Source organism: Trachurus trachurus (assembly GCF_905171665.1).
Source record: "Trachurus trachurus genome assembly, chromosome: 8".
NCBI classification, from domain to species: Eukaryota; Metazoa; Chordata; class Actinopteri; order Carangiformes; family Carangidae; genus Trachurus; species Trachurus trachurus.
This window is the reverse complement of record NC_139905.1, coordinates 9983829-10011607: the sequence shown is the minus strand read 5'-3', so window position 1 is coordinate 10011607 and position 27779 is coordinate 9983829. Positions and strand designations below refer to the sequence as shown.

Sequence of the window (27779 nt, the reverse complement as noted above, 5' to 3'; positions counted from 1 at the left end):
AGCGAATAAAAACAGCCTCCTGTGGGAAATAACATCAGTTGTTATGGTCTTTATTGGTAGCAAGGAGTAAACAACAGCCAATGAATAATGTTGAATGTGAATAGAGTGTCTCCATCTTTTGGCGATCAATTTCTACTGCAGGTAATAAGAGTGGTGAGTCATTTCTTATCCATCTCAGCCTCTGAAGGATTTGTATCAGACTAACAAGGAAGAAATTGAGGGGTTTTTTTTGTTTCTTGAGTCCTTTTTTTTTCTTTTCGTTACCACTAATTGAAGTCTGGGTCCTGTTTAGGATTAAGTGTTTTTGCACTGCAGGGAGAATCAGTGAGAGATTAATCATTAAATACGGAGTTCAGTCAGATTTCACCGTGCTTCAGTTACAGACTTTCACCAAATGCAATTTTTCTTTGTGCTCGTGAGAATGCAATTTTAGTTCAGGTCAGTGGATGAGGAACTGCAGCGTTGACACTATTCCTGGAACATGTTGAGCCATCAGTGTTTACTTAGCTCGGTCCACACTGATCCCAGGATTAACCGCACAGAACGGCGACCAGACCCCGTTTATATGTGAGATATTCCTCTGATTTCATTTTAAAATCTTTAGTAAACTCATCAAATGTGAAATAAATGTCCATTGATTATAAAATCCTGCCTCTACTATAAAGAAAAGGCCAAACTCATTAGAAAAATAATATTTAAGCAAGAAATGAGCATTTCCAATGACGAATAAATGACACCAAATCTAAATCTATCTTGTCATATATGTGCAGCTCCTGCTTAATAAATAAACCCTGTTACATGATTGATTGCATGATTGGTTTTTATCATTTATCATGGTTTGCAAGCTGCTTTCACGTGTTGGTTTGTGTGTCTTTATAACAGATCAGTGTTAGGTCAGAGAGTATAAAACCTCTGTAAAGCAGGTTTCCTCTTTAATTCAGACATAAAACAAGATTTTAGAAATGGAGGGATTAAAACTCCTACTGCGATCGTTCAACACAATCATGAATTATTTATTATATAAATTAGTTAGAAAACTTGAGATCGGCCCAAATTCCTCCCCACTAATGAGCTTTTTTTTGTTTTTCCTTTTTGTATATTATATGAGAGACAGCTAAATTAATGACTTTATGAAGGAGGTGGTTCTGAAAAACACAACTTCCTGCATTTCCTGTAACTTAGTCACCTTTTCCTCAGACCTTTACTGACTCTTCCCTCCCAGTTTATAACCAGGATCTCTGAACATGTCCACAGACAATAAAACAACTCTCTTCACAGGCTGAGCTGAACTCTACAGGACACCACATTTATAAATTCAGTGTCACAACATGATACTGTGACTTCATTTAATTGATACTTTACCTTTGTGTTTGTCTTGTTTATTACTTCTCTTTACTATGTTTTATTTCATTGCCATCCCATAATCACACAACATAATGTGATAATATATTAATATGAAACTCTTTTGTTCAAATCCTTAATGCTGTCCAAAGAAAACCATGTATTTCCATATTTGGTGATTCCGATTTTTACAAATTAACAGAATTAAATGACAAAAACCTCTAGAATAGAATCACCACCTCTGCCTACCAGTGTTTTAATTCTTTTAAAAACATGTTATACATAAAATAACGTGACCTTCCAAGTGGATGTTTGTACCAAATTTGAAGAAATGCCCTTAAGGCGTTCATGAGATATCACATTCAAGAAACCATGTTTTGTGACCTTGACCCTTTTTTTCCATCAAAATCTAATCCTTGAGTAAAATTCATCAAGACTAGCTGACAATGGGACCAAAGTATGAACAGATGCTCAACCTGTAAACATAATTTCCTCCCTGCTGGATGAAAGTGACATTTAGGAGATACATGGTTTTCATCAGACAGCTACAACAGAATCTAATGGAGTGTGTGTGTTTTTTTCTATTCCCCTTTTCCAACAACATCTCGGCTCTTGGCCCGTAATTTATTCAGCTGGGACTCAGCGATATCAGCTCGCTCCTCAGCTTCCTCCAGCTCATGCTGCACCTTCCGAAATTTAGCCAAGTGGATGCTGGTTTGTTCCTCCTGCACGTCACAGGAAACAATATAGAAGACTTTTTTTTCCTTTTTTCTACACACATCAAGCCAATGGTTCACACAGTATTCAGGTATTTTTACTCACCGCCTCCTCACACTGCCTCTTATATGCTTTCACTTTCAGCTGCAGTTTGTTGACCAGATCCTGGAGTCGGGCCACGTTTTTCTTCTCCTCCTCACCCTAAAATAAAAATGTTCAAGATTTTTACGCTCACGTCTCACTTTGCATAATTTGTATTCAGTGAACACAACTTTACAAAATGCACAGTTATATAACGGGATCATACGCCGGTTACCTGATAAGTGAGCTCTTTGATTTTTCTTTCATACTTCCTCACACCTTTCATGGCCTCGCCGCTGCGTTTCTGCTCAGCCTCAAGTTCATTTTCGAGATCTCGAACCTAAAAAAAATATATATTTAGTTGAAAAATCACTTTTTATTCGTCTTTGACTCAACAGAAATCTTGATTCGTACCCTGTTTTCCAGCTTCTGCAGCTCCTTCTTCCCTCCCTTCAGCGCTATCTGCTCGGCCTCATCCAGGCGCTGCTGCAGGTCTTTCACCGTCACCTCCAGGTTCTTCTTCATCCTCTCCAGGTGAGCGCTGGTGTCCTGCTCTTTCTTCAGCTCCTCGGCCATCATCGCAGCCTGCACACAAACGGGAACGTTAATTTGATCTACATAAACTTCCCAGCCCTGCCTTTTGTTCATTTTTAAAACTTACGTCCATGATGGCTTTCTTGGCCTTCTCATCTGCGTTCCTCGCCTCCTGGACAGTGTCCTCCATCTCCGACTGAAGCTGAGCTAAATCAGAGTCCATCTTCTTCTTGGAGTTGAGGAGGCTGGTGTTCTGATCCGTACATAACATTTAGATATGACATGTTAATTTAAAGTTGAAGAAGATTAATACAAAGCTCAAATATTAATGTTTCTGATTATTTTCTTACAGATAAAATTCAATGTAAAGAACAAATCTCATAAGCCGTTGTTACATGCTGCTGGTACCCAAGAGACCCAATTATAGTGTTTAAGAAGTTGAACAAATAACATGTAAACTATGTAGTCAGGTGTATTTAACATGGTAATTAGAAAACAAAACCCAATTTTTAAATTGAAATTGTGCAATAATCTGCACTGTGTTGTAAAATAAAATGCATGTGAGTCTATATCAGTGTTTTTCAACCTTGGGGTCGGGACCCCACGTGGGGTCGCCTGGAATTCAAATGGGGTCGCCTGACATGTCTAGTAATTGATAAAAATTACTGATAAAAAATAACCAATTACTATTCTTTTTAAAATTATGATTAAAAACACTAAAATATACTAAAATATAAATCAAGGTCAAATAAAACGCAGCATATGAAAATATCTGAGCTGGCGCATCTTGATTGACGGCCACGATCGCTGGGGTCGCTTGAAATTTGTGATGTCAAAATGGGGTCAGGAGCCAGAAAAGGTTGGGAACCACTGGTCCAAATCAATTGATGGGCAAGTGTCGACTCTACGAAGCCTTTCTGAGTGTAAACCAGCGTTGTTAATTATTAGTCACAGTCCACTTTGGTTCAGAAGGTAAAACTGGTCATTTACCGATCAAAAGGTCAGTGGTTCAATCACAGGCTTCTCCAGCCCACATGTCCAAGTGTCAATGGTTATCAATACATGAGTGAGTGAATGGATGAGGGAGTCGCAGTACATTTCCTCTGCACTGTATCTAAGATATCCAGGTGTGTCTGGAAAGAAGTAGGTCACCAAACAGATCCCTCATGTCATGAATAAACATGACAGAGTGTTTTCTCACCGTGTATCTGAGTTCGATAGAATGGGATCAAGACCTAAGTTTCTCCACGGGGTCTTTCAGAAAGTTTGAAGAATTAAAAGAATGACAATAATGTCCTGAGTTTGAGTCCTTCAAAACACTGGATCTTACACCTCCCATATTAAGTCGCAGTGTCTCTTTCTGAGTTTGCTCAGTAGTTGATGTAGATGTCATTTAGAAGAGGTGTAGAAGTTTGTATGTGGGGATAATGTTTTATATTTTCAGACATTAAAGACATTCATGGTGTTAGAGTGTTTGTAGGCAAGTTATGAGAGATTTAAGGGATTTTATAAACTTAAACTGTCTGATCATAACTTCTGGCACTTTTTTCGGACTTTTCGGACTCTCTCCTACCGTCCCATCCTTTCCTACCCCGTCTTTAAATCTCGTCTCCTGACCTGAGAGTGCAGCAGCTGGATCCTCTCGCTGGCGTCGATCAGCTCCTGCTCGGCCAGCTTGCGGCTTCTCTCCGATTGCTCCAGTGCCTCTCTGATCTCCTCGTTCTCCGCCATCATCAGGTTGTTGCGTCGCTCCACGATGGCCAGCTGCTCCTTCAGGTCCTCCTGGCAGTGGAGGGCCTCGTCCAGATGGACCTGCGTGTCCTGGGAGAGAAAGCAACAGGTGTGAGGATTTATAAAAGCACCAACATCACTTCGGTCTTTCTCCTCAACAGTTTCACAAACCTTCAGCTGAGTCTGCAGGTTCCTCTGCTGCTTGGTGGCCTCGGCCGCCTGCCGGTTGGCGTGGCCCAGCTGGATCTCCATCTCGTTCAGGTCGCCCTCCATCTTCTTCTTCACCCGGATGGCGTCGTTCCTGCTGCGCGTCTCGGCGTCCAGCGTGCTCTGCAGGGTGTCCACCGTCCTCTGGTGGTTCCTCTTCAGGTGGTCGATCTCCTCGTCCTTCTCCGCCACCTTCCTGTCCACCTCTGACTTGATCTGGTTCAGCTCCAGCTGGAGGTGCAGGATTTTGGCTTCCTCGTGTTCCAGAGACGACTACAGGGAGAGAAATAACCACTTAAAGGGATAGTTCAACATTTTGGCAAAATTGAGATAATCCCTATAGTCATAGCAGTAGGTTTGTTACCTTTAATTGTTGGTGCAAGCTATTTTCAGAACGGCGGAGCAGAGCCGCGAGCTGCTCAGAGCTACGCTACGGAGGCTAATGGGATTTCTTGGTTTCCCTCATCAAACTCATCAAAAACACAATCCAACAACTCCAAAACGCTCTGATGGACAAGTTGTGACCTGCACATTCACCACACTATGAGATAATAACAGAACATTACTTGTTGTTTTCGAGGCAAATGCAGAGACTGCTTGCCGAAAAACTGCCCCCGACGGGAACGCGTATCAGCGGTTTTGCATGAATTTACCTAGAAAACAACTCTGTCTTGTAACGTTCCGTTATTATCTCATAGTGTGGTGAATGTCCAGGTCACAACTTGTCCACCAGAGAGTTTTGGAGTTGTTGGATTGTGTATTTGATGAGTTTGATGAGGGAAACCAAGAAATCCCATTAGCTTCCGTAGCGTAGCATAGCTCTGAGCAGCTCGCGGCTCTGCTCCGCTGTTCTAAAAACAGCTTGCACCAACAATTAAAAGTAACAAACCTACTGCTATGACTATAGGGATTATGGCAATGGGCCGATTTGCTAACTATCCCTTTAAGGCTGTGGTCACTTTGTTGATATTATAAGTTTATTGTTTGACAAAATAATACAAACCTCCACTTCCTCCAGAGCTGCCTGGGTGTCTCTCTTCTCCTGCTCTGTTTGCTTTGCAGCTTTCTCCAGCTCATGGATGGTTTTAGCAGACTGTCCAACCTGCTCTGTGATATCTGTGATCTCCTCTGTGGAATATACAGATAAAGATGTTTATAATAAATAAAACATAACCGTAAATACGTGACATGACAAAAATGATTTGTGTCCAGCAGAGCTCTCACGTTGAAGATTTTTATTCTCTCTCTTCATGTTCTCCAGATGATCCAGAGCTTCTTCGTACGAGTTCTTCAGCTTGAAAAGTTCGGTGCTGAGCAGTCTGGACTCTCTCTGGGAGACTTCCAGATCTGACTGACCCTCCTCGTGTTTCTGTTTCCACTCAGCCAGAACCTGACAGAGGAGGAGGAGAATATGAGCATGTGTAACCAGTGCAGCTTGTTTGTGGGAAAGACAGGAAGAGGAATTACCTTGTCGAAGTTCCTCTGCTTCTTGTCCAGGCAGGCGTTGGCTGCGTTCGACCTCTCCAGCTCCACCATGAGATCCTCCACCTCAGACTGCAGCCTCTGCTTGGTTTTCTCCAGGGATGCGCATTTGACATTCGCTGCTTCTGTCATCTCCTCCGACTCCTGCAGCCGCACGGCCAGCTTCTTCCTTCAAACCACAGATCAGTTGTGTTGTTGAAGCATAAGAAACAAATCAATCGCCAATTTGAAAAATACAAAGCCGCTCGTACTTTGCCTCCTCCAGCTCTTCGGTGCGCTGGATGGCGTCCGTCTCGTACTTGGTTCTCCACTGAGCCACGTCGGTGTTGGCCTTGGAGAGGCAGCGCTGCAGCTCAGCCTTGGCCTCCTGCTCCTCCTCGTACTGCTCTCGGAGCAGCTCGCAGTCGTGACGCGACGACTGCAAACCGTGAGCCAGAGCGTTTTTAGCCTGAGAACAGCAAACACAACAAAGTGGTTTATTCCAGAGAAACCAAGCAGGAAGCTCCACGGTGGCTCATTACAGTTTTAAAACATCATCTAAATGTTTACATTTTCCTAATAGTTACATATTTTCAACATTTCATTATGTTTAAATGCATTGGCCACTTTGCAATACGATGTTACAGACCTTGACTTCTTCATCCAAGAGTCTCTTCAGTTCTTCGATTTGTTGACTCCCCACAGATTTGCCTCTGCTCAGCTGGGACAGAGTGACCTCCCTCTCCTCCAGCAGACGAGTGAGTTCACCTGTTCAGGAAACAGAAGACGTGAGCTGACTTTTCTACACATCTTAACAGTTGTTTTGCATTGTTTTTTTTCTTACCATTTTCTGTTTGCAGACGAGCACTGAGCGTGGTGTAGTCGCTCAGAGACCGCTGGGCTTCTTCTGCTTTGGTCTTGTACTCGGTAATTTGATCTTCGAGGCTCCTGCACAGTTTCTCCAGATTAGCCTGAGATATGGAGCACTGGTTTAGCATCAGGGGATTGTGGAATAAACAAAACAAAACATAAATACCCTCCCTACAGAGATTTATTTTTTCACCTTGCTCTTCAGGACGCTCTCCACGCTGCTCGCCAAGTCGTCGACCTCCATCTTCAGCTCGCTCTTCTCTTTCTCCAGTTTCTGTTTCACTCTCTGGAGATTTTCCATCTGCTCGCTCAGCTCGGCGACGCTGTCCGCCTGCTTCTTGCGTAAAGTGGCGGCGATGGACTCGTGCTGCAGCGTGGACTCCTCCAGATCCCGACGCAGCCTCTGGAACTCGGCATCGCGCTTCTTGTTCAGCTCGGCCTGAGCGGCCGTGGCTCCTCCGGCCTCCTCCAGCCTCTCGCTGATCTCCTCCAGTTCTCTGGACAGATCCGACCTCTGCTTCTCCACTTTGGCCCGTGCCGAGCGCTCGGCCTCGATTTCCTCCTCCAGCTCCTCGGTGCGAGCCTGCGGGGAAATTATATTCACTACTGGGCTCTTAAGACACAAAACAGAAGAGGAGTTGAAACTCTGCAGCTCTCTTGTTGTAAATTATACCTGAAGCTCTTTAATCTTCTTTTGTAGCTGAGTGCCGAGGGCTTGCTCATCATCAATTTTGCACTGCAGGCTGCTGAACTCAAAGTCTTTTCTGTAAAGAGTTGAGTTATCGGTATAAGTGCACACAACACACAACATACAACACACGACACAACTTTTCTTCTCTATCTCTTCTTTTGATTAACTGAAGTGTATGATGTTGTTGCACTGTATTGATGTTGGTTTATGCCTATGTGATTTGTTGACCGTGAAGCACTTTGGTGCAAATGCTCTTTGCTTTTAAGGTGCTATATAAATACATTAAACTTAAACTTAAACTACTTGCTCCTCTTTGTTTCTCTTTCTATGCTTTTCAGTCATTGCAGTTCACAGTGATAATGCCCAGACAGCAAAACTAAACATCTTGCCCAATTCGCCTGTGTTCTCAACCACAGTCTGGCCCACACAGTTGCACATCTGGGCTGTGATCTCCTGTGTGTGTGTGTGTTAGAATTGTTCCAGATGTTGAAGTAATATCTAAACTATGATTTGGAGTGAGTGAACAATCAGTCATTAAACTCATCATCATTATCATTTGTGTTTCTGACACATGTTATGGTCCAAAATATGAAAAAAAATTGACAAAATACTTTTTCAGTCTTTCTTCCATCTGCTGTCGTTCATTCTCCAGGTCCATGATGGTTTCCTGGGACAGCTTCAGATCGCCCTCCAGTTTTCTTCTGCATCGTTCCAAGTCCGCTCGCACCTTCTTCTCCTGCTCCAGAGAGCCCTCCAGCTGCGAGAGACGCTCACGTCAGCCAGGGAAAACCAAGGAAACCAAACCATGCAAATCTTTCATCAATTCTTGACTAATGACTTTGTCTTTCTGCACTTACATCATCAACCTGTTGCTCCAACTTGATCTTTATCTTCATTAGAGAGTTGACTTTGTCCTCCTCAGCCTGCAGGTCGTCTAGAGTCTGCTGGTGCACCTCCTGCAGAGCTTTGATCTCCTTTGAGGACTTCAGCAGATTTTCCTCCAGAGTCGTAAGCTCCTCCACCAGATTCTTAACCTGAGGACAGAAGCATGTTGACGTTCATGTTTGCATTATGTTTATTTATTCAAAACCAAACCCTGTTGAAGAGAGACGCAACGCGCTGCACCTTGTTCTCGGTGGCGTACTTCTCCTTCTCCACCTTGGCGATGGTGAGCTCCAGGTCGTCTATGTCTCTCTTGAGCTCCGAACACTCGTCCTCCAGCTTCCTCTTCTTGGCCGTGATCTCGGCATTGATCTCCTCCTCCTCCTCCATCCGCTCAGAGAACTCCTTCACTTTGGCCTCCAGGTGGATCTTGCTCTTTATCAAGCCTTCGCACCGCTCCTCGGCATCGCACAAGTTCTCCCTCTCCTAAAGTGCAGGGACACAACAGAGCAGTGAAGGTGGGTTATTCAGGATTAAACTATAGTTCTTCTACTTGTTTTTTTCATCTTCCAAGAACATTATTATTCTATATTACAGATTTCATTATATATTTTTTTATGACAGGGCCTTCTTCACTCTGTATTTGTTATTCATTTATTCATTATTTTAAACATTTACACTTTTTTCCCCCTGATTTTTCTTGATTTTTGAAAGTATAAAGTTAGTTTTTCAAATCAACTTATCAACTTGTTTTGTTTGAGCTACAGAACACATCTATACACGTTTTAATATTATGTATTTATGCCCATTTCATATATTTTTACATGTCCTGAAGGAAGAAAGTCTGAAGAAAGAGGGAGGGTAAAGCTGTGTTGTGTCTGCTCTGTTTGTGTTTAGATTTTGGATTTTATTTTAAATGAATTTTCTCTGCAGGCATCAGTGACATTTACTCTTATCTTGCCTCATTATTGATCTTCTGGTTTCTGAATTGCAAAAAGAAAAAGAAAAAATTGGTTCTCTCCCTCCGGATGTCTTTACCTGAGAAAACCAAATCGATTTAAGCACAGAGCACTTTGTTGTTGTGTTTGGGGGTTGGGTGTTTACATACTGCTTGGATTTGCAGGTAAAGGTCGTTCTTCTCCTGGACGAGCATCACCATCTTCTCCTCCAGCTCCTTCCTCCTGGCCTCCGACTTTGCGAACTCCTCTTTGAGTCGGGCGAATTCCTCCTTCATTGTCTGCATCTCTTTCTCGGCCTCTGCGCTTCGTAACAGAGGCTTTATCTTGAAGAAAAGCCTCATCCAAGGCCAGTTCTTCACATTCATGAAGGAGCGTATGTTGTACTGAATGACAAAAATGGACTCTCTGAAGGAAAACGACAAAGAACCTGTTCAGAAACCTATAACTTTACAACTTTCACTGCCTCTCCTGACATGATCAAGAAAACAAAAGAAAACAGAAAATAAAAGCTGCCTCATTCACATAAATATTTCTCCTCCAGTTCCCCGTTTCCTTTCACATACATTTATCAACATTCAATTCAGAGTTAAATGAGTTCTTTCAGAAACCTTTTCTTCGTCATCTCCTTCAGCCTCAGCCTTGTGACGTAACCTCGCGCCACCGCCTGGATTCGCGTCATCAGCACAGTCAGACGTTCGTCCCTCATCTCCTCCAGGAGACCCAGGAGACCGGCTTTGAAAAACACCTGCATGTCGTAAAGATTTCAGAGCAACTGAATTTCATATTGAACACTACATAGTTACATTTTATAGATTCCTTTAGACTGACATAGACACTGCGGTGTACTCTGTACCAAAGTTCAGCTGCACTGAAGGTCAGACTGATCCATGCAGTTCTTTCAGGTGGTTTAGCAGCAGATTTATGGAGGATAATCTCCGGACTTTATTAGGCTCTTAAATGAATGAATGACTGAATGTCACACCATGGAACAATGCAGTTTGTAATATTATAGTAATATCATCATCAAGTAGTTGGACCATGTTGGAGAAGGCTGGTGCTGTGTGATAACTCTGAAGACCCCATCATTCAAATAACTGTTCCCCCATTTAAGAATATGACCACATTTTATTTCACAGGTCGTGTGTTTTCCAGCTAATTTCCTGGAAACTTTCCAAAAACATTATCAGTCATTTAGCTGTTAATTACAAGGAGATTTCCGAGAACGACAGACTCAATTTGATACACATTATGAATGTGGAAATTAAGAAAATGGGGCCTTATTATAAGAATCATTCATAGAAAGATGTCTGTGTCCAACTAAGACTTAACAAAACTTCTTAATTGAGGTTTGGAGAGACAAATTGCCGCACTAAGTGACTTTATTTCACAGGTTTGGTCTGTGGACATTAGGAAGAGTGATGTTTGTAAGTCTAACAGCTGACTGTGGTATTTCATCACATAGATTGTGTTTTATTTGTTGATCGTCATCAGTTTGAAAGACAAAACTAAACTCTTTTCAGTTCATATCCATCTTTTCCTATCTCAGAGATATTACAGTAATTAACAGCTAAATGTTTGAGCAAACTTTTAGGACATTTTGAGGAAAGTTTCTTGGGAAGAAGCAGCTGGAGAAAACTGGATCAGTAAAGTAAAACATCACCTCAGATGTTTCTGTAAAGTACCTTTGTGTATCCAAATCTATACTGAGCGTGGTCCACATCAATGGAGGAGAGCAGTTTCTCTGAAGCCTTCTTGCTGTCAATAAACTGGCCCTCGGGGATCGCACTGGCGTTCAGGATCCTGTACCTGTCACACACACACACACACAAGAGAGACATCAGGAGGTTCATCTTCAGACAGCTGTAGTGAGCTCTTCTGTTTGTTCAACGGTCACAAAGCCGAGCTGTGTTACCTCTGCCTGAAGTCTCCGTACAGGATCCTGCTGGGGAATCCCTTCCTGCAGATCCTGATGCCCTCCAACACCCCGTTGCACCGCAGCTGGTGCAGGACCAGGTGGTGATCCATCGACCCTTCACGGACAGAGCAGGTTAAACATCACATCGAAGACTAATCGTGGTCTTCTGTTGTTGTTGTTTCTTTGTGGTTTTTACCTGGTATCTTGGTCTCATTTGGGATGAGGCATCTTACAAAGTGTGGATGAGTGGAGCGGAGGTTGGCCATCAGTTTGTTCAGGTTCTCCTGCAGGAGAACAACAGGTTACCATCTGTGACATTTTGCCAAGTGTCAGATGAGAAGATAATATAAGATTAGTATGAGATATATAAGATGAATATGTATGGGTTAGCTCGTTTTAGCATTAAGACTAGACAGAGTTGTTTTCAAGGCAAATGCAGAGACTGCTTGCCATCAGCGGTTTTGCATGAATTTGCCTCTAAAACAACTCTGTCTCGTAACGTTCCGTTATTATCTCATAATGTGGTGAATGTGCAGGTCACAACTTGTCCACCAGAGCGTTTTGGAGTTGTTGGATTGTGTATTTGATGAGTTTGATGAGGGAAACCAAGAAATCCCATTAGCCTCCGTAGTGTAGCTCTGAGCAGCTCACGGCTCTGCTCCACCGTTCTAAAAAAAGCTTGCACCAACAATTAAAGGTAACGAACCTACTGCTATGACTACAGGGATTAGGGAAATGGGCCAGTTTGCCAAAATGTTGAACTATCCGTTTAAAGCTAGCCGGACTCTATCTGAGGGTAACAGAATTATCAAATAAGAAACCAAACACATTATGCCACTATTCTCAGTACAAAAACAAAAGGGAATGAATGCTGATCCTATGTCAGGAGGAAGACTGGCTGTTTTCCCCATTCCCAGCAAATCTCAATTGTCTGTACATGAATTTTTGGGGGGAATTTGGAGACATGATGTGCAGTTTACATTCAATAATTTAAAGGTGCACATAGTGGATGTTTGAAAATGCAAATTACAAAAAAAATTACTTTGTCTGTGTCCACTAGGTCCATGCATTAATACCATGACCAGCAAAACTGCATGTAATCAATGTAATTGTTTCTGTTAAAGTCTTATTATTGATGATTTACCCTGAAAAGTGCAGAAACTGTCTGGAAAGAAGATCCTTTCTTCTTGGCACTTTTTTTACTTCCATCAGCTACAGAAGCAGAAGAGAATGACTGTAACCAACACAACACAGTAGATTCTCACTGTAACATTAACCTTTATGGTATATCTGCCGTTAAAAGCGAACTGACCGTCAGCTGATGCGTACGTGGCGAAAAGATGAGAGAGCAGTTTGAGGGAAGCTTTTTGGTAAAGCTGCACCACGGTGTCGTTCAGCGGGTCTTTGTTCTTCTCCAGCCAGCCGCTGATGTTGTAGTCCACGGTGCCGGCGTAGTGCATCAGAGAGAAATGGGCATCGGCCTTTCCTTTGGAGGGTTTGGGCTTCTGAAAGATGCTGTTCTTCCCCAGGTGTTGGTCATACAGCTTGTTCTTAAAGGAGCCATCTGTCGCCTTTGGAAACATGCACTCCTCCTCCAGAATGGAGAAAATACCCATCGGCTGCGGGACAGAAAGATGTTTAGCGTTGGAGCACATGCATCTACTGTTGATATGAGTATCTGGGTTTATATTTAGGAGAACGCACCTTCTCAATGAGCTCGATGCAGGCTGCCAAGTCCATGCCAAAGTCAATGAACTCCCACTCAATCCCTTCCTTCTTGTATTCTTCTTGCTCCAGCACAAACATGTGGTGGTTGAAAAACTGTTGCAGCTTCTCATTGGTGAAGTTGATGCACAGCTGCTCCAGGCTGTTCATCTGAATTCAACAACCACAAGATCATACAAGAACTAAAATACAGACAGTTTCAGAATTGTTTATTTGATTTCACATGAGCATGAATCCCGGTTACCTCGAATATCTCAAACCCTGCGATATCCAGGACGCCGATAAAATGCTGTCTTGGCAGTTTGGTGTCCAGCTGCTGGTTGATCCTCTGGACCATCCACAGGAACAGCTTCTCATACACGGCCTTAGACAGAGCACCCATGGCGTTGTTCACCTGTAATCAAGCATGATCTTCTCATTGGATTTCTGATCCGACTGAACGTAGCGAAGATGTTTTCAGACGTTGAAACACACAGTACCTGCTGAGGAGTCTGCCCTTTGGTAACATACTCGTTCCCCACCTTAACCCGAGGGTAACACAGAGCTTTCAGCAGGTCAGCAGAGTTCAGACCCATGAGGTAGGCGACTTTGTCTGCCACTGTGGAGGTACAGGTCAAATCATAAAGCATATACAGTACAACAAACATAAAACGATGACACTGATGCCTAATTTTGAATTCTTCAAGTCAGTGAAACATCTGAGAGGCGTCACCCTCGGTGCCGTCGGGCTCCGCCTGCTCCTCTCGCTGCTTCTGCTTGAACTTCATGTTCCCGTTGTGCATCACAGCTCCAGTCAGCTTGTAGATACCAATCTTTTCCTCCATGTTGAAGCCCAGGATGTCGATGGCACTCTGTGGTACAGTACAGACACATACAGTACAGCATGCTGAACTATTGTGATTAATACATTAATACAGTCGGTGTCAGACTGCTGCTGCCAGCTATGCAATATTGTCATTAATCAACTCTCTGTTAAATAAAGTTTTGATGATATAAAGTCAATCCTGTTATTGTTTTATGTTATTTTGAAAGGTCTCATATTGTATAAAGGTAGATAATTATCAAGCAGGTCTACATCAATACTGTGAATGTATAAAAGTCCATATTTGTATAATACTGTGCTACACAATGTACAAATGTACAGTTCTGGTTTATTGTGGTCATTTATTGTGATATTTTCCCAGATATTTTTGTTGTGATAATTTACAGACAAAAATAAAATCTCAATTTAAATATTTCAAATGCTTCCAACTAAATTTGAATAAACTAAAACTTATAACATTTGTTGCAATTTTAGGTTTTGTCAAGAAGACACACCAATATAAAAAAAACATCCTAAACCAACATACGCTGTCTCTTCAACCCAAAATAAAGAGTCCTGATTGAATATTTCTGTATGTAACATTCACTCACATCCGTGGCCATCAGCTCCTCTGTGTCGTTGATGCTCAGCACAGTGATTTCACCGTGGCTGATGAAGGGATAGTCGTATGGATTGGTGGTTATCAGCAGCATCTCTGAAAAGACGCACAGACAATATTGATAATTTCTGTGCAGGATCAGCAGCTGCAGTAAATGTGTCGATGCAGATTTAATTACAGCGTTAGCATTCTCATAATTGTTCAGGGCTCATTAAATTCACATCAAATTAATAGTATATTCACCAATTATTTCAGGCTTCTTGTTTGACAAGATCTGATAGAAGATGTGATAGCTCCTCTCTGCCAGCAGCTGAAATGTCACCCTGGATTTCTCCAAAAGGTCTGAGAAAAAATATAAACATCAACATCAACAATATCAGGCATTTAATTTAAATAATGAAACATCTGTGCAGCTGGATAATATAAGTTAAACTTACAAGTTTCAATGTCGGCTGATGCCAGTTTCCCCTTTGTTCCAAAGTGGATGCGGATGAATTTTCCCTGGAATAGTTACTAGATTGTTATTTAAGTTTGGCGTCTGAGTTACAGTATATATAACAGATACATTGCATACTATCTGGAAATCTAAAGTTTGTTATCTGATATCATCAAAGGTTTGTTTTCATATAATGACAGATGATAACAGGGTTAAGAATATAACAATTTTTATTATATGTGTTTTTGGCTTCCTCATGGATTAAGTTTGAACTCACAAATCGAGAGGAGTTGTCATTTCTCACAGTCTTGGCATTGCCAAAGGCTTCGAGCAGAGGGTTAGCCTGGATGATTTGATCCTCCAGAGTTCCCTGTAGGAGAAAATTAACAATAATACAGTAAAACTAATTTGCAAAGTTTTCTTACAACCAGTTGTTGTTGTTGTTGTTGAATGAGAAGACAAAGTTACTGAACCTGCATTTTTCCAGCTGGTTGCTCTTTCTTGCTCGAGTCTCCAAATGATGCAATTGTTGCAAAATACTGGATGACCCGTTTTGTATTGACCGTCTTCCCGGCACCAGATTCTCCACTGACAGAAATACAATACTTAAATGCGTGACGGTAAATAAAGCAATGAAAGCACATGAAAAGAGGGATGTTGTACTTACGTGATCAGGATTGACTGGTTCTCACGATCTGTGGAGAGGAAAGAAATTAGGTGGACGCTATGATTCATCTCCATTTGAAGTTTAAATCTTCATTAATAACGGCATTTAACTTTGATATTTTAATACATTTTAATTAGTTCAGTTATATTAGAGGCCATTTATCCTTTTAGTCAAACGTGGTTTAAATTTAGTCAGTGAATATGATGTTATTATTAGTCACTTTGTTATTTGTCTATTTTCTATTTTTAGACAATTTGTTGAAGTTGTAACAAACTTGCTTAAATGTCAGCATGTAGTATGGGGGAAAAAGACATTATTTCATCATGTCACACCTGTGAGCATGTATTGATAGGCATTGTCAGAGATGGAGAAGATATGTGGGGGGGACTCCTGACGTTTCTTCCCCCGGTACCCGGCCACCACCTCTGGGTTGTAGACTGGAAGCCGCTTGTAGGGGTTCACAGTCACACAGAAGAGTCCAGAGTAGGTCTAGGAGATAAAAGAATAAAAATTATTAAACAAATATAATTATATACAAGAACGAATCTGTCCTTAGGGAAACAGAATTTCTACTTATTGATATAACATTGTTCTTACATATATCATCCAAGCAGCGTAGCGCTCCTTGAGGTTGAACAGCACAGCTGGTTCGTGCAGATGCGTCAGCAGGGCCATGTCCTCAATCTTGTCAAATTTAGGAGGGTTCATGGGCCGAATGTCGTCCAAGTGCACCGAGACAACCTGAGATGTGGATTCAAAAGTTCACAGAAATATGTGATACGGGGTTGTTTCCTTTAATTCTGCTAAAAAAAAAAAATCTCTGACTGCTTTAACACTGTAGTAAAAATGTTACTATCTACACCCACCTTTCCATCCTCAGTCTCCACAGTGACCTTGGTGCCGTCTTGGCTTTTGACTTTTCCCTTGACGTACTCTTGCTTCGGGTCGGGCACAAAGACGGCAGTTTTAGCATCAAACGGCATATTCTGGGCCGCGATCCTCTCCCGCTCTGATTTCCTGAGGTACGGGGCCGCCACCCCAAATATTTCCATCTCGGCGTCACTCATTTTGTCCAGCTGCATAAGAACAATCAAATGTACTGGAGCTTAATGAGACTAAACAGATGTTGGACAGAGTTTAAAACAAAATAGTACAGTGTAATGTGCCATCGTACGTACCTGAGTGCGTCAGAACTACCAAAAGATGTTCGATTCCCAACAAGGTTCAACAAGTGTTTCAGAGCCTTTAGGTAAGACTCCCCACTCTGTGCTGTTGTTAATTGTTCCAACAGTGCACCACGCACATCACTCACCCTAACTAGACTTTGACAGCTTTTTATACGCGATGGTTGAGCCTTTTTCATCGCTGCTCCTTCTCCTATATTTGGAGATGGTTTCAACGCCACTTTGGAAAAGTCAAGTATGTCCATTTTGTATTTCAAACTGTCTATGTATAGCTGTATTGTGTCACTTTTAAACGGTTTCAATTGTGATCCTGCAGACTGTCCATTAAAAAGCAATGAATGCTAAGGACGACAGCTTAGGGGGCTTACGGTCCCGACACGGAAAGCCTAATTTTATGGGATCAGGGAAGATTAGGTCTGTTAGGGCATCGCTGAAATTCTGGCATTGGCTGTCTGGAGAGCAGAGCTGATCACACACAAGTGTTTGGAGCAGCCGGGGGTTGACGGGCAACATTTAGCACATTCCAGACAGAGGCCGGCCTCTGTTAACCACATTTATTAAAAATGTTTCTCCTGGTATTTGTCATTACGTATGTTTTTGATTCACTTTTAGCAGTGCATTCATCCGACTGCTGCCCTGTTTGGATATGTTTCAGCCATGCTGGACTTGTGGCAATATGATGTATCGACTGAAGCAATAATGATCTGATCAATCCATCATGAAACCGTTCATTAGTTACAGCCTGATGTTTGATCAATTGCTTCATCTTTTCTTGTGGCACAAAACACCATCTCGCCTTCCTGTTTTCCAAGCAAAATACAGACATTTCAGTCTGAACCTCAAAACTCCACTCTCGCAATTTGTTCTCCTCCTCATAGCGAAGGAAATGATGTGCTGCTCCAGAGGGAGAAGAGCTGTATGATGTGGGCATTTTGTCTGGCAGTGCATCACAGACAGCCTAATTGGTTGCTGATTTAATAGCCCCTTAATGTCATTTGAAGGTCTGGCAACAGCTGCGATTATAATTGGCTCGGTGTAGACAAGCATGGCTCGGACAGGCAGACCAGAGTAGGAACCAACGGTGCGCCGACCTACCCCTGTGTCATGTCTCGACACGGCAGGGAGTTTGTACGAGGAAGTTCGACTGCGAGGAGGCCGCGAATTCAAGGGGTCACGGTACAAGACAGAGAAGAAGCCGGGAGAAAATCCCCATCAGCTGGTTGTGATGGGGGGGAGAGACGGTGGTAGAAAATAGATCTGACGATGGGTGCATCTGTACAGGATTAGGGGGGGTCAAAGGGAGAGACAAGGATCTACTTCAGAGCAAAGCTACTGCAAACTACATGTAGAAAAACACAAGTGTTTTCTTTGATTCAGAAAGAAGCAGCTTTTTCAAAAGCAAGATTTACATGTTGCACCGGAGGCGGTTTGTCACTCACAGACCGCCTTCCTGGACAGGGATTAAACCCAGCACTCAAAGCACACACAGCTTCTTCACTGATCTGTGTCATGTGTGAGCCTACGCTGCAGCAACCATGAAAGCAATGCAGTAAACTGCACTTGGACTGACAGCACCACTGATCCACCCAGAAGTGGGCTGATTGTGGGAGGTGTTGGCAGAGCCGTGAGCCCTCACACATCAATCACACTGTCAATCCAAATCCAGTTTAGCTCCTATGCGTTCCACCGTTGGTGCAGTTCAGGACCACAAACAAACACAAAATGTTGCTGGATGGCATCTTAATCAGAGAAGTTGAACATGTGCTACAAATGAACTGTTGTTTGTGTAGGGTTGGCTGATCACTTTATGGTTTTTGGTGTTGTGTTCTTTTGTTCAGTTTCCGTTGTTTTGTCTGTTTTTTTTTTTATTCTGACACAACAACATGATGAGCTGTGTCCCATCTCTATACACTGCACACAATAGGGCTCAACCACGAACCAGTTTTCTTTGTAATAGTCATTTACGAGCCAGGAAATTAAAACTGTAGTCAAATTCATTATGTCCACTACTGGTACTCATTGAAATAAACTATATTTATTTTGTGTTATTCATCTGGTAAATTTCTTAGACTTCATTTCAGCACCATACACCATTTAAATGGCCTGGCTTGTGAAGTGGAAACAGTAAACCCGGCCATGAAACCCAAGGAACTCTCTGTAAACCTCTGCAATAAAGTTTTTGTGGCGAGGCATAAATCTGGGGAAAGGTATAAAAACCATTTCTACAGCTGGGAATTTCCCAGGAGCACAGTGGCCTCAATAAGGTTGAAATGGAAGAAGCATCAAAATACCAGGGCGCCGCTAAGAGTTGGGCGTCCGGCCAAAGCGAGTAACCGGGGGTGTTGTTCAGCGAGGTGACCAAGAACCCCAACGATCACTCTGACAGAATCTGCTGGAAGGTCGACCATCTCGACAGCTCTCCATCAATCAGGACTTTATGGTAGAGACGATAGATGGGAACCACTCTGATTGAAAGACATAAGCCTGGTTTGAGTTTGACTCCGAGAACATAAGGAAAAGACTTCTCTGGTGTTGAATCTCTATCACCACCAAGAGATCTTTCAGCTCAACAATGACCAGAACCAAACAGCCAAGACAAGAGTGAACTGGCTTCAGGACAAATCACTGACTGTCCTTATAGCAGTCCATAAACTTAAATCCTTAGACTTAAATCCTGCAGAACGTCTGAAGATGGCGGTTGTCATTCAGTCTCATGTTTGAGTTTGACAGGATCTGCCACCAAGAATGGGAGAAGTCCTAGGCTAACTGCAGCCAAAGAGGCTACATTAGTTCACTTCAAGTACTGATTAAAGGGTCTGAAGACTTTGGAAATGTGAGATTTCAGATTTAGAGGTTTAATTCAGTTGCAAAAATTAGGATATTGAGTGTAGACTGATGACAATAATGACAATTTTATTCATTTTAAATTAAACTTACAACATAGTGAAGTGTGTCACAAGGTCTAAATATTGTCTGAAGTTATTGAGACAGTTGGATTTTTTTTTAAATATCTATTGCAGAACCATCAACAGTACATTAAAAGTCCATTAAATTTAGTCTCCATTTGTGAGTGGAGGTACATTTATGAACTGCTTAAAACTTCCCAGGAGTTGTACTGCATAGGAACATACAGTACTTTCTATAGGAACACGTTTTTGTGAAATGTCAAGTTTTAATGAGCGGGGTTCGGTTCGGTTGTTCTTTTTTCATGATTATTTCAGTTATGAAAACAAAATGTTTCTCAGACAATATTTTTGTTGAGAGTTGCTTTTCATTGTTCCAGCAACACTTTTTTGTGACTGTTGTTGTTGTTGTGTTGGTTTGGGTGGGATGCTTGGCAAATGGGCAGGATAAAGTCTTGGCAGAAAACACTGAGTACAGTATGTTTTTAAAATAACTTATCAATCCTAAAATCAATGCAATCCATTCTGAGTGCTCCATGTGGCGGCGGTCTGAGCTGGACGGCCTCTCTCCTCCAGTAATAAGTGCAGCGTCTGGCTGTGGAGAGACGAACGACTGCTGTGTTTGCTTTTCTAATCCGATTTCTAAAGGAGGAACACGACAGGTGTGCAGCCGCAGAAGATATTAATATGTCCGCGCTGTCTGGTGGGAACATCAGGTCTGAAATAACACTTTCTGAACATAAACTGATCTTCTATTTTTGATTATGAATTATTAATCTATTGAAGCATTTGTCCAGAGGCAGGGATGTTGAATGAGATTGTCACTGGAGGTCATCTGAGAGCAATTATTCCTTATAGTGACAGCAAATAAACTAAAAGATATGTTATTGATGTCTAACACAAAGTGGTTCTTGCAAATCTTATTTTGTGTTTTGTTGACGATGGATGAAATATGAAACAAACTGTGAAACCCAGAGTGGATAATGCAATCAGTGGAGTAAAGAGCTTACAAGAACAATAGCTCACTCTTCAACGTCACTATTCATTATATGACACTAAACGTCATGTTGATCCTTCAGCCTTTTTTTCACTTCTCTGGTGAACTCATCACATCAGGATGTCTACCTACTCTTACTTTGACTCTGTAAGTTACAGTTGAAACTTTAGTGATTATCCTCATTTGAAAGCTTCTTTGGGTAAAAGCAGTAAATGTAGGGGAGCAACTGCCTGTGGGCTTTCATTGTCCTGTTTTCACGACACTTATCTTGACTCTGGTGCAGCAGTGTGAACAGCGACCTCTAGTGCTGGGCCTTGAGATTGTTCCTTGGTCAAAAATGTGCTTGCTTACCAATACATACAAAGATATCAGTATATTTGTGATAAGCTCATATCATTCTAGCTCTATTTTCCATTTTGTTCCGGGAAGTCATTACACATGTAGGCTTTAAGTTATACCTGATCAACATTTTCCAACATCTGCATGTGCATCTGACTAAATGACAACTAAACTTAATTATATTAAAGCAGGGGAGACTCGGGCGGGAGGGGAGAGAGGGATGCTTCTGGGAGGGGATTATATTGTATGGATGCTACTGTACGTCTCACTCGCAGTGGTTCACAAAAAATATATATTAAAGCACAAAAAATAAAGCAAATCAAGAAAGAAAAAGTTGTAATTTAGATTTTTATCACAAAATCAAGTATTTATTTCAGTTCCTACATTTGTCTTCATGTAATTCTGTCTTATTTGACATCAGAAATCAGATATATTGAAGAGCTGGAGCTCATGAGTACATGTGTTTTTTTTTAAGCAGGAGGCACCTGCAGTGTTTGTGTTTTCCAGATCAGGCGAAGGCAGCAGCAGTGTCAAGTGTGTTATGGATCATGATGGCGAACTGTACGACAGCACCAGGCTGCAAACCTGTTTTCTTCTGCACACCACCCAGGGAAAGTAAAGTAACTGCAGAGAGATTAACTTTATACGATGATGTATCCAAAATAAATAAGATAGTAGTGATGATTCAAGTCAACCGAGTTAAACAAACACCTGAGGGCAGTGCGTCAGTCCATAATGGGTTTCAACAGGCTGCAGCTCACTTCCCCTTCTTGTACTTCCTCATGTGTGATGCTATCGATGTGGAGATCTCTGAGCTTCTTTTGTTCTGTCCAAAATACTCCACAAACTCCCCGTCTGGTCCCACGAGGTACATGATGATCGTGTGATCAACCTTAAAAGAACAGGATGCAAGAATTCAGACAGATATTTCTTTCTCTTGTCCTACAGTACATTATCCTTCCATTAATGAGACAGAGCAAAACAATATCACTCACAATGTAGTCGTTGTCTTCGTCCTTTGGTCCCTGACTGTAATAGACTCTGTAGGCTCTGGATACCTGCTCAATCTCTGCTGTTTCCCCTGTCAGGCCGATCAGCTTTGGGGAAAACTCTGAAAAAGGGAATCATGCGTCAATTAGACACAACAAAGTGGGCAAGATAAAAAAATAGAAAATAAAACTTTAATATCCAGAAATACATGTACTGAAAGTCCAGAATAGGGTTAAGAAATCGGTCAGGTTAAATGGTTCTTGTACCTTTCACATACGCAGCCATGGCCTCTGCTGTGTCTCTGTCAGGATCGATGGTGATGAGGAGAGGCGTCAGATTCGGTAGAGACTTTATTTTATCTATGGGGAGTCGGACACGAACACAACAGGATGTTTGGTGAGTTACATTTCCTCCTGTGTCTCATAGGCATTGATGAAAACTGTTTATTACCTATTTCGTCCACTACTTCGATCATTTTCTCTATTTCATCCGGGCAGATGTCCGGGCAGTGAGTGAACCCAAAATAGATGAGGACCCACTGGCCCAGGAAGTCCTCACTCTTGGCGGGCTTGTTGTTGTGATCAATGAGCGAGAACGGACCACCCAGCGCCGGTCTTCCTATTGATTTGTTCCTCTCTTTTTCAATCACTGCACAATTCAACAGTGAAACAAACAGAGTTAAAGCTGGTATTACATGTGAACTTGACCTGAATGTGTCCAGGATATTGCCCATTACCGGTAAATACTCACTCTCTTCCTTTTCTTTTTTGAAATACTTCATCCCTCCCAGCAGAGCTCCTCCAATAGCAAATGTTATGGCCAAAGACTTCCACGTCACAGGCTTCACAGAGGAGACAAAAAATAGAAGAAAATCTACATTTAGTAACTAATCTAAATGATTATTTTGTTTCTACTGGACTACCTGAAACAGATGCTGAAATAATGAGGTCACAGACAAAAGCTTTGATAAGAAAAGAGAGTCATTATATGCCGTAGATTAGGAGGCCAATCAGCTCATCCAATAATCAAGCAGCTTCACACTAAACTGACCACTTGCTAGTTAATTACACAGTTTATACTACAGACTTGTCAAAACTGAGGATTTATAACCTTTCATCACTCACCCCAAATTTCTTCTCACCCTTAGACGAGGGAGGTGGAGGCAGTGACGACAGTGCTCTTGAGCAGTGCAGGTTCAGCCACTGTGTTGTTCTGCTGTTGTACCACTGACTGGCATTCACCTGTTAGTGAGTAAACAGAGGAAAAGGAGATGTGGTTAGAGAATAATAAGGTGGTGCTGTTTCATGAGAAGACTGATGGAGTAACTGGAGATCTTTAATTAATTATTTAGCACTTTTTTAAGTTGGACACCTTCAGAGCATTTGCTGGTATTTTAATTATGTTTTTGTATATTCATTTCGGACAGATTTGTATTATAAAAAATACCTCTCAGAGGTAGAAACACAGACTAGAAACTAACTAGATCTTTTCAAAATGTGTGTTTTTTTAGTGAAGTGATTGAATGACTATACAGTTCTATCACTTTCTAACTACAATCTGCTCTTGATCATTGCAACACTATCTATTTTCCACTGCCTGATGTCAAGTATGTTCCACCAGTCATGAAGCATAGTTTCCAATCTAGTGCTCAAATGAGTATAATAAAGTTCATGTCATCTGTCTTCCTGTCTTAATGTTTGTGTGAATGAAATGTACCATTTATGTAAAACTTGTTTTTATTATTACATTTAATATTATTTATCCAGTGTACTTCATTTGGAAATGTTAGTAAATCTATAAGTCAAAAGGTTTAAATTTATATGTGTATTTTTAAGACATAAAGTTTGTGATAATGATGCAATACAGTGTGTAGGTACATCAAATAAAAAATATGTACCGTAGGTATATTTTGGTGAGAAACATCTACACTATGGTACAACAACTACATTATGAAAACACCTGCCAGGCAGCAGAGTTACAATAACTTGTTAACTTTATCATTAAACATGTCTTGACAAATGCTTAATCCAACTGAAATTAGTGTTACATAATGGGTTGTTTATGTGCTGAATCATTTTAAAGTTGAAAACTCGTGACTTCAACAGTGGCGACGATGCGGACGTTAAATCATCACATTTCCTAATGGAGTTTGATGCAGGTACAGTAACTAGCTAGCTGTGACTGTGGCTGTGACCTACCAGGCAGCACCGGACTCTCCTCGGTGACAGTTTGTCTTTCAGTCCCGTTTCTCTCCTTAAAACGCTGTGTGCGAGTCTGACGGGACATTTGTGTAAGACGACTTTAACGTTACTGTTCAACAACAGCCTGTGATATAAAACGCTCTGAAACGCCATGTTCGGACCTTGACAGAACCGCTGCTGCTGCTGCCGCTGCTTCTTCAGACGAGGAAGCGGTTTCTAGTTTACAAAACGTGATAAACGTGAAGAGGCACGGCCGCATACAAACTGCTGCTCTCAGGTCAGTTCTCAACACTCGCGGTAGCTCAGAGTGCCCGCGTCAAAAGTTTAACGGCTGGTCTGAGATCAGAATCCAGGAAAGTGTTATTAAACACAGGAAATTACGTCATGACGTCTTTTTCTCTATGGTCCTCTCAGTCTCTCTGCGCTCTGCTGCCCCCTAGAGTCTGAAACATCCACTTTTAATTATGTGTTTGAGGAACTTCTTAGTGCATACATCTTTAATAACAATAAATAAATAAATAAATAATTTACACACTGATACACATATATACCTGATTATATACATAAACACACATTGTACTACAACATAAGATATCCTTACTAAGCTTCCAAAGGGGGTGAAATGCCTGAATGAATAATTAGAAAAAAAATGTTTTATTTTATTCTATTGGTAAATTACTTACTTGATTCACAGTTTGCAGTTACTCACATACAAATATATAAATATTATATTGTCTGTGTTCTCCACTCATCAGCACAGTACAAAACAACAAAATAAATCAACTGTAATTATACACTTTCATGACAGTGTAAGAATATCGTCACCATTTAAAATCCTGGCATGATAAATAAATTTATTCTCTGCTGTCAAAAGCAGAGGCAAGAGGCAATGCTACAAATTCATCACTTTCCAACTACAATCTGCTCTTGATCATTGCAACACTATCTATTTTCCACTGCCAGATGTCAAGTGTGTACCACCCGTCATGAAGTGTATTTTCCTATCTATCTAGTGCTCAAATGAGTATAATAAAGTTAATGTCATCTGTCTCCCTGTCTTAATGTTTGTGTGAATGAAACGTACCATTTACAACTTAAGATTCATTCTTTTTTATTATTATTACATTCAATATTATTTACAGTACACAGTGCACTTCATTTGGAAATGTTAGTAAATCTAACTCAAAGACAAAGACATTTTGTAATATTTGTGATATTGATGCAATACATTGTTTAGGTAAACATTAAATTAAAAAAATATATGTATATTTTTTGGAAAATAACATTTCATTTTACCTCGGCTGGTGTCTTTATTAACTAAGCAGCATACTTGGTCCAGGATTTTCAGTCATAATATAACAAAATTAATATTTAATCAGGTGACATAGAGGAAGAAGTCAATGTCTAAATTGCAGTTTTACAATGTGAAGGCCAGTTCAGTCTCAGCTCCTTATTGATGTAGTAGTAAAGCCAGGCCACGAAAGGGAAGACGGTGATGGCAACAGCTGTGGAGACTCTGAGCATCCCGACTGGAGCCCTGACAGAGAAGAGTGGACTGGCATCAAAGTTTCAACACTAATATGCAATACTTTTGTATTAGAAATGAAGATTACGTGTTAACGTTACCTCCCAGAGTGGCGACACAGAAGAAGCCAAACAAGCGTCAGCATGAGACCAGAAAATTCCCTAAAGGGCAAAAATATATAAATATTCTAATCCAGTTTTATATCAAGAACCCAAAATACTCTGATAATGTGACTTTCTGACCATGCATAATATATATCCTTTCAGGTAACTCTATATATTTCAAACATTTTAAAACTGGATTGTTTGTTATTAGATATAAAATCCTTGTGTTGTATCATGCACACCTGCCCTCCTCCTGGTGGAAGATGTGTGTGACTCGCTCCTTATACAGTGTCCATCCTAACATGGCAGTTACAGCAGTGGATATCATCACATGCAGATCAGCAACACGCCTCCAGGGTAAGGTCTCTGCAATGACAACAGTGCATAAAAAAATCCAAATGAAGACATCATACTGTAGATGCAATGCCTCACTGAGGTGCACAGACATTATACAGCCACTTGGTGGAGCTTTCAGCACTGGAAAGCTGCACTGAAGAAGAGTTTTAACCATAGACTGCCTGAGGTGAAATGTGGAAAGAAAACAGGAAAAGGCAACACGGTCAGTGTCACAGAGAAGGAAACTCTGCAAGCAGCTTCATCTGTGATAGTTTAAATGAGGTTTTCATTCTCTACAGACAATGGATTTATTTACCAAAGTGACAACAAATAATCACAACTTGATTCTTGAAACCTGTGTGTCTCTACCTGTCACGTGAGGTTTGAAGCCAATAAACGCACACAGGACTGCAGGAACCCCATAGCCAACCTACAACACAAACGTGGAGTGAATAACTAATATATTAAAAAAGAATATAGGCTATAATAAAAAATACCAAATGACATGGCAATACAATGAGTCATGGTTGTAATCTCACCATCCACAACCCTGCATCTGGATCATTGATCTAAGGCGAGGAGGAGACAACAGTTGAATATTTGATTAGGCTATGATACAGCAGGGAAAAAAACACGGGGACAGGTTTGTGTGTGGGGTGGGCGGGTACGACCCTCACCTGTACGTATGTGGCAAGAGCGAAGAATAGAGACATGAAAACGTTGCAGACTTGCCAAACAACAAAAAGCCATGTCCCGCCGTTGCCTTGCGCTTTACTAACTTCTCCCATTGTTGCTTCCACGACGTCTCCGCCCGGGTCAGCGGGACGTACCGACGTCAGAAAGCTGACGCACCGACCGACCTGCGTGTCGCTGGTGCCTGGCTGGTCTTGTGAAAGAGAGTGGGGGTTTGTTTGATGTTAACTGCGCCAACACGAAAGTGCACTGTTTGGACACGAGCTACGGGTATAAATTATTCACTACAATTTTTTTCTCCCCCAGTGAATCACATATAACATCCTGTACAGTTTGATTTAAAATACCAGACCAATATTACAGACGGATTTACAAAGATTTTTTTTTTTTTTTTATGATTTAGGGTTGCATAACTGTCAGCGCTGCACCCATCCTCGTGTAATTGCAAAAATAATTTTACCCATTTTATTTTACAGAGCTATAGCTAGAGATCGCAAGATGTACAAAAGGTGTGAAAAAATACTGCATACAGGTATATGCTTATTTTAAAACATCAAATTAAATGCTGACTTCTTTCTTTCAGGGCTGCCACGTACAACAAAACGAGCACATACTCGCTAAGACCGCAGTGACGTCAACGCACCAACAATGAAGAAATACTACTTCTGGTATCTGTTTACAAAATAAAATCACAAATTAAATGTTAATTCAAACAAATTACAAATACAGCTTGGAAAACAAGGCAGCAGAAAAATATATAATGAAGGCAGGGAACTGATTAATGTCTCATCAAGAAGGACAATGACAGTAGGAGACATGAGTAGGATGCACAACATTTTAACCAACATGATCAACACTTATGTTTGTTA

At 41.3% G+C, this 27779-nt stretch overlaps 3 protein-coding genes across 4 annotated transcripts; all 3 read right to left on the bottom strand.

Annotated features, from left to right (window-relative positions):
- Nucleotides 1-1922: 1922 nt before the first annotated feature.
- LOC310989612 (myosin heavy chain, skeletal muscle, adult-like) lies at nucleotides 1923-16705 on the bottom strand (the record flags this gene model as incomplete). Its single annotated transcript, XM_083976721.1, has 38 exons — nucleotides 1923-2066; nucleotides 2164-2259; nucleotides 2375-2479; nucleotides 2554-2724; nucleotides 2801-2926; nucleotides 4291-4494; nucleotides 4576-4884; nucleotides 5615-5739; nucleotides 5836-6001; nucleotides 6079-6262; nucleotides 6345-6541; nucleotides 6722-6840; nucleotides 6917-7043; nucleotides 7136-7525; nucleotides 7616-7706; nucleotides 8245-8390; nucleotides 8491-8667; nucleotides 8759-9001; nucleotides 9624-9879; nucleotides 10083-10219; nucleotides 11157-11280; nucleotides 11387-11504; nucleotides 11586-11673; nucleotides 12534-12601; nucleotides 12702-13008; nucleotides 13094-13264; nucleotides 13359-13508; nucleotides 13594-13712; nucleotides 13827-13965; nucleotides 14528-14631; nucleotides 14779-14877; nucleotides 14973-15036; nucleotides 15249-15341; nucleotides 15445-15559; nucleotides 15639-15666; nucleotides 15971-16127; nucleotides 16236-16379; nucleotides 16505-16705. 38 exons carry the CDS (start codon nucleotides 16703-16705, stop codon nucleotides 1923-1925), a joined length of 5802 nt encoding a protein of 1933 aa, XP_083832847.1.
- A 4722-nt stretch (nucleotides 16706-21427) lies between these two features.
- On the bottom strand, nucleotides 21428-24457 carry sco1 (synthesis of cytochrome C oxidase 1). Of its 2 annotated transcripts, XM_083978035.1 has the most exons (8): nucleotides 24250-24457; nucleotides 23176-23292; nucleotides 22802-22892; nucleotides 22502-22699; nucleotides 22318-22410; nucleotides 22057-22172; nucleotides 21773-21953; nucleotides 21428-21656 (listed from the first exon to the last, which is right to left on the bottom strand). In XM_083978035.1, exons 1-7 carry the CDS (start codon nucleotides 24403-24405, stop codon nucleotides 21819-21821), a joined length of 906 nt encoding a protein of 301 aa, XP_083834161.1. In that variant the 5' UTR covers nucleotides 24406-24457; the 3' UTR covers nucleotides 21428-21656; nucleotides 21773-21818. The 2 variants fall into 2 exon arrangements, with proteins under 2 accessions (XP_083834161.1, XP_083834160.1); XM_083978034.1 differs by having other exon boundaries at nucleotides 21428-21953.
- Nucleotides 24458-25345: 888 nt separating this feature from the next.
- On the bottom strand, nucleotides 25346-27084 carry tmem220 (transmembrane protein 220). Its single transcript, XM_083976402.1, has 6 exons — nucleotides 26895-27084; nucleotides 26757-26786; nucleotides 26587-26647; nucleotides 26124-26247; nucleotides 25879-25938; nucleotides 25346-25789 (listed from the first exon to the last, which is right to left on the bottom strand). Exons 1-6 carry the CDS (start codon nucleotides 27003-27005, stop codon nucleotides 25657-25659), a joined length of 519 nt encoding a protein of 172 aa, XP_083832528.1. The 5' UTR covers nucleotides 27006-27084; the 3' UTR covers nucleotides 25346-25656.
- Between the last annotated feature and the right edge of the window lie 695 nt (nucleotides 27085-27779).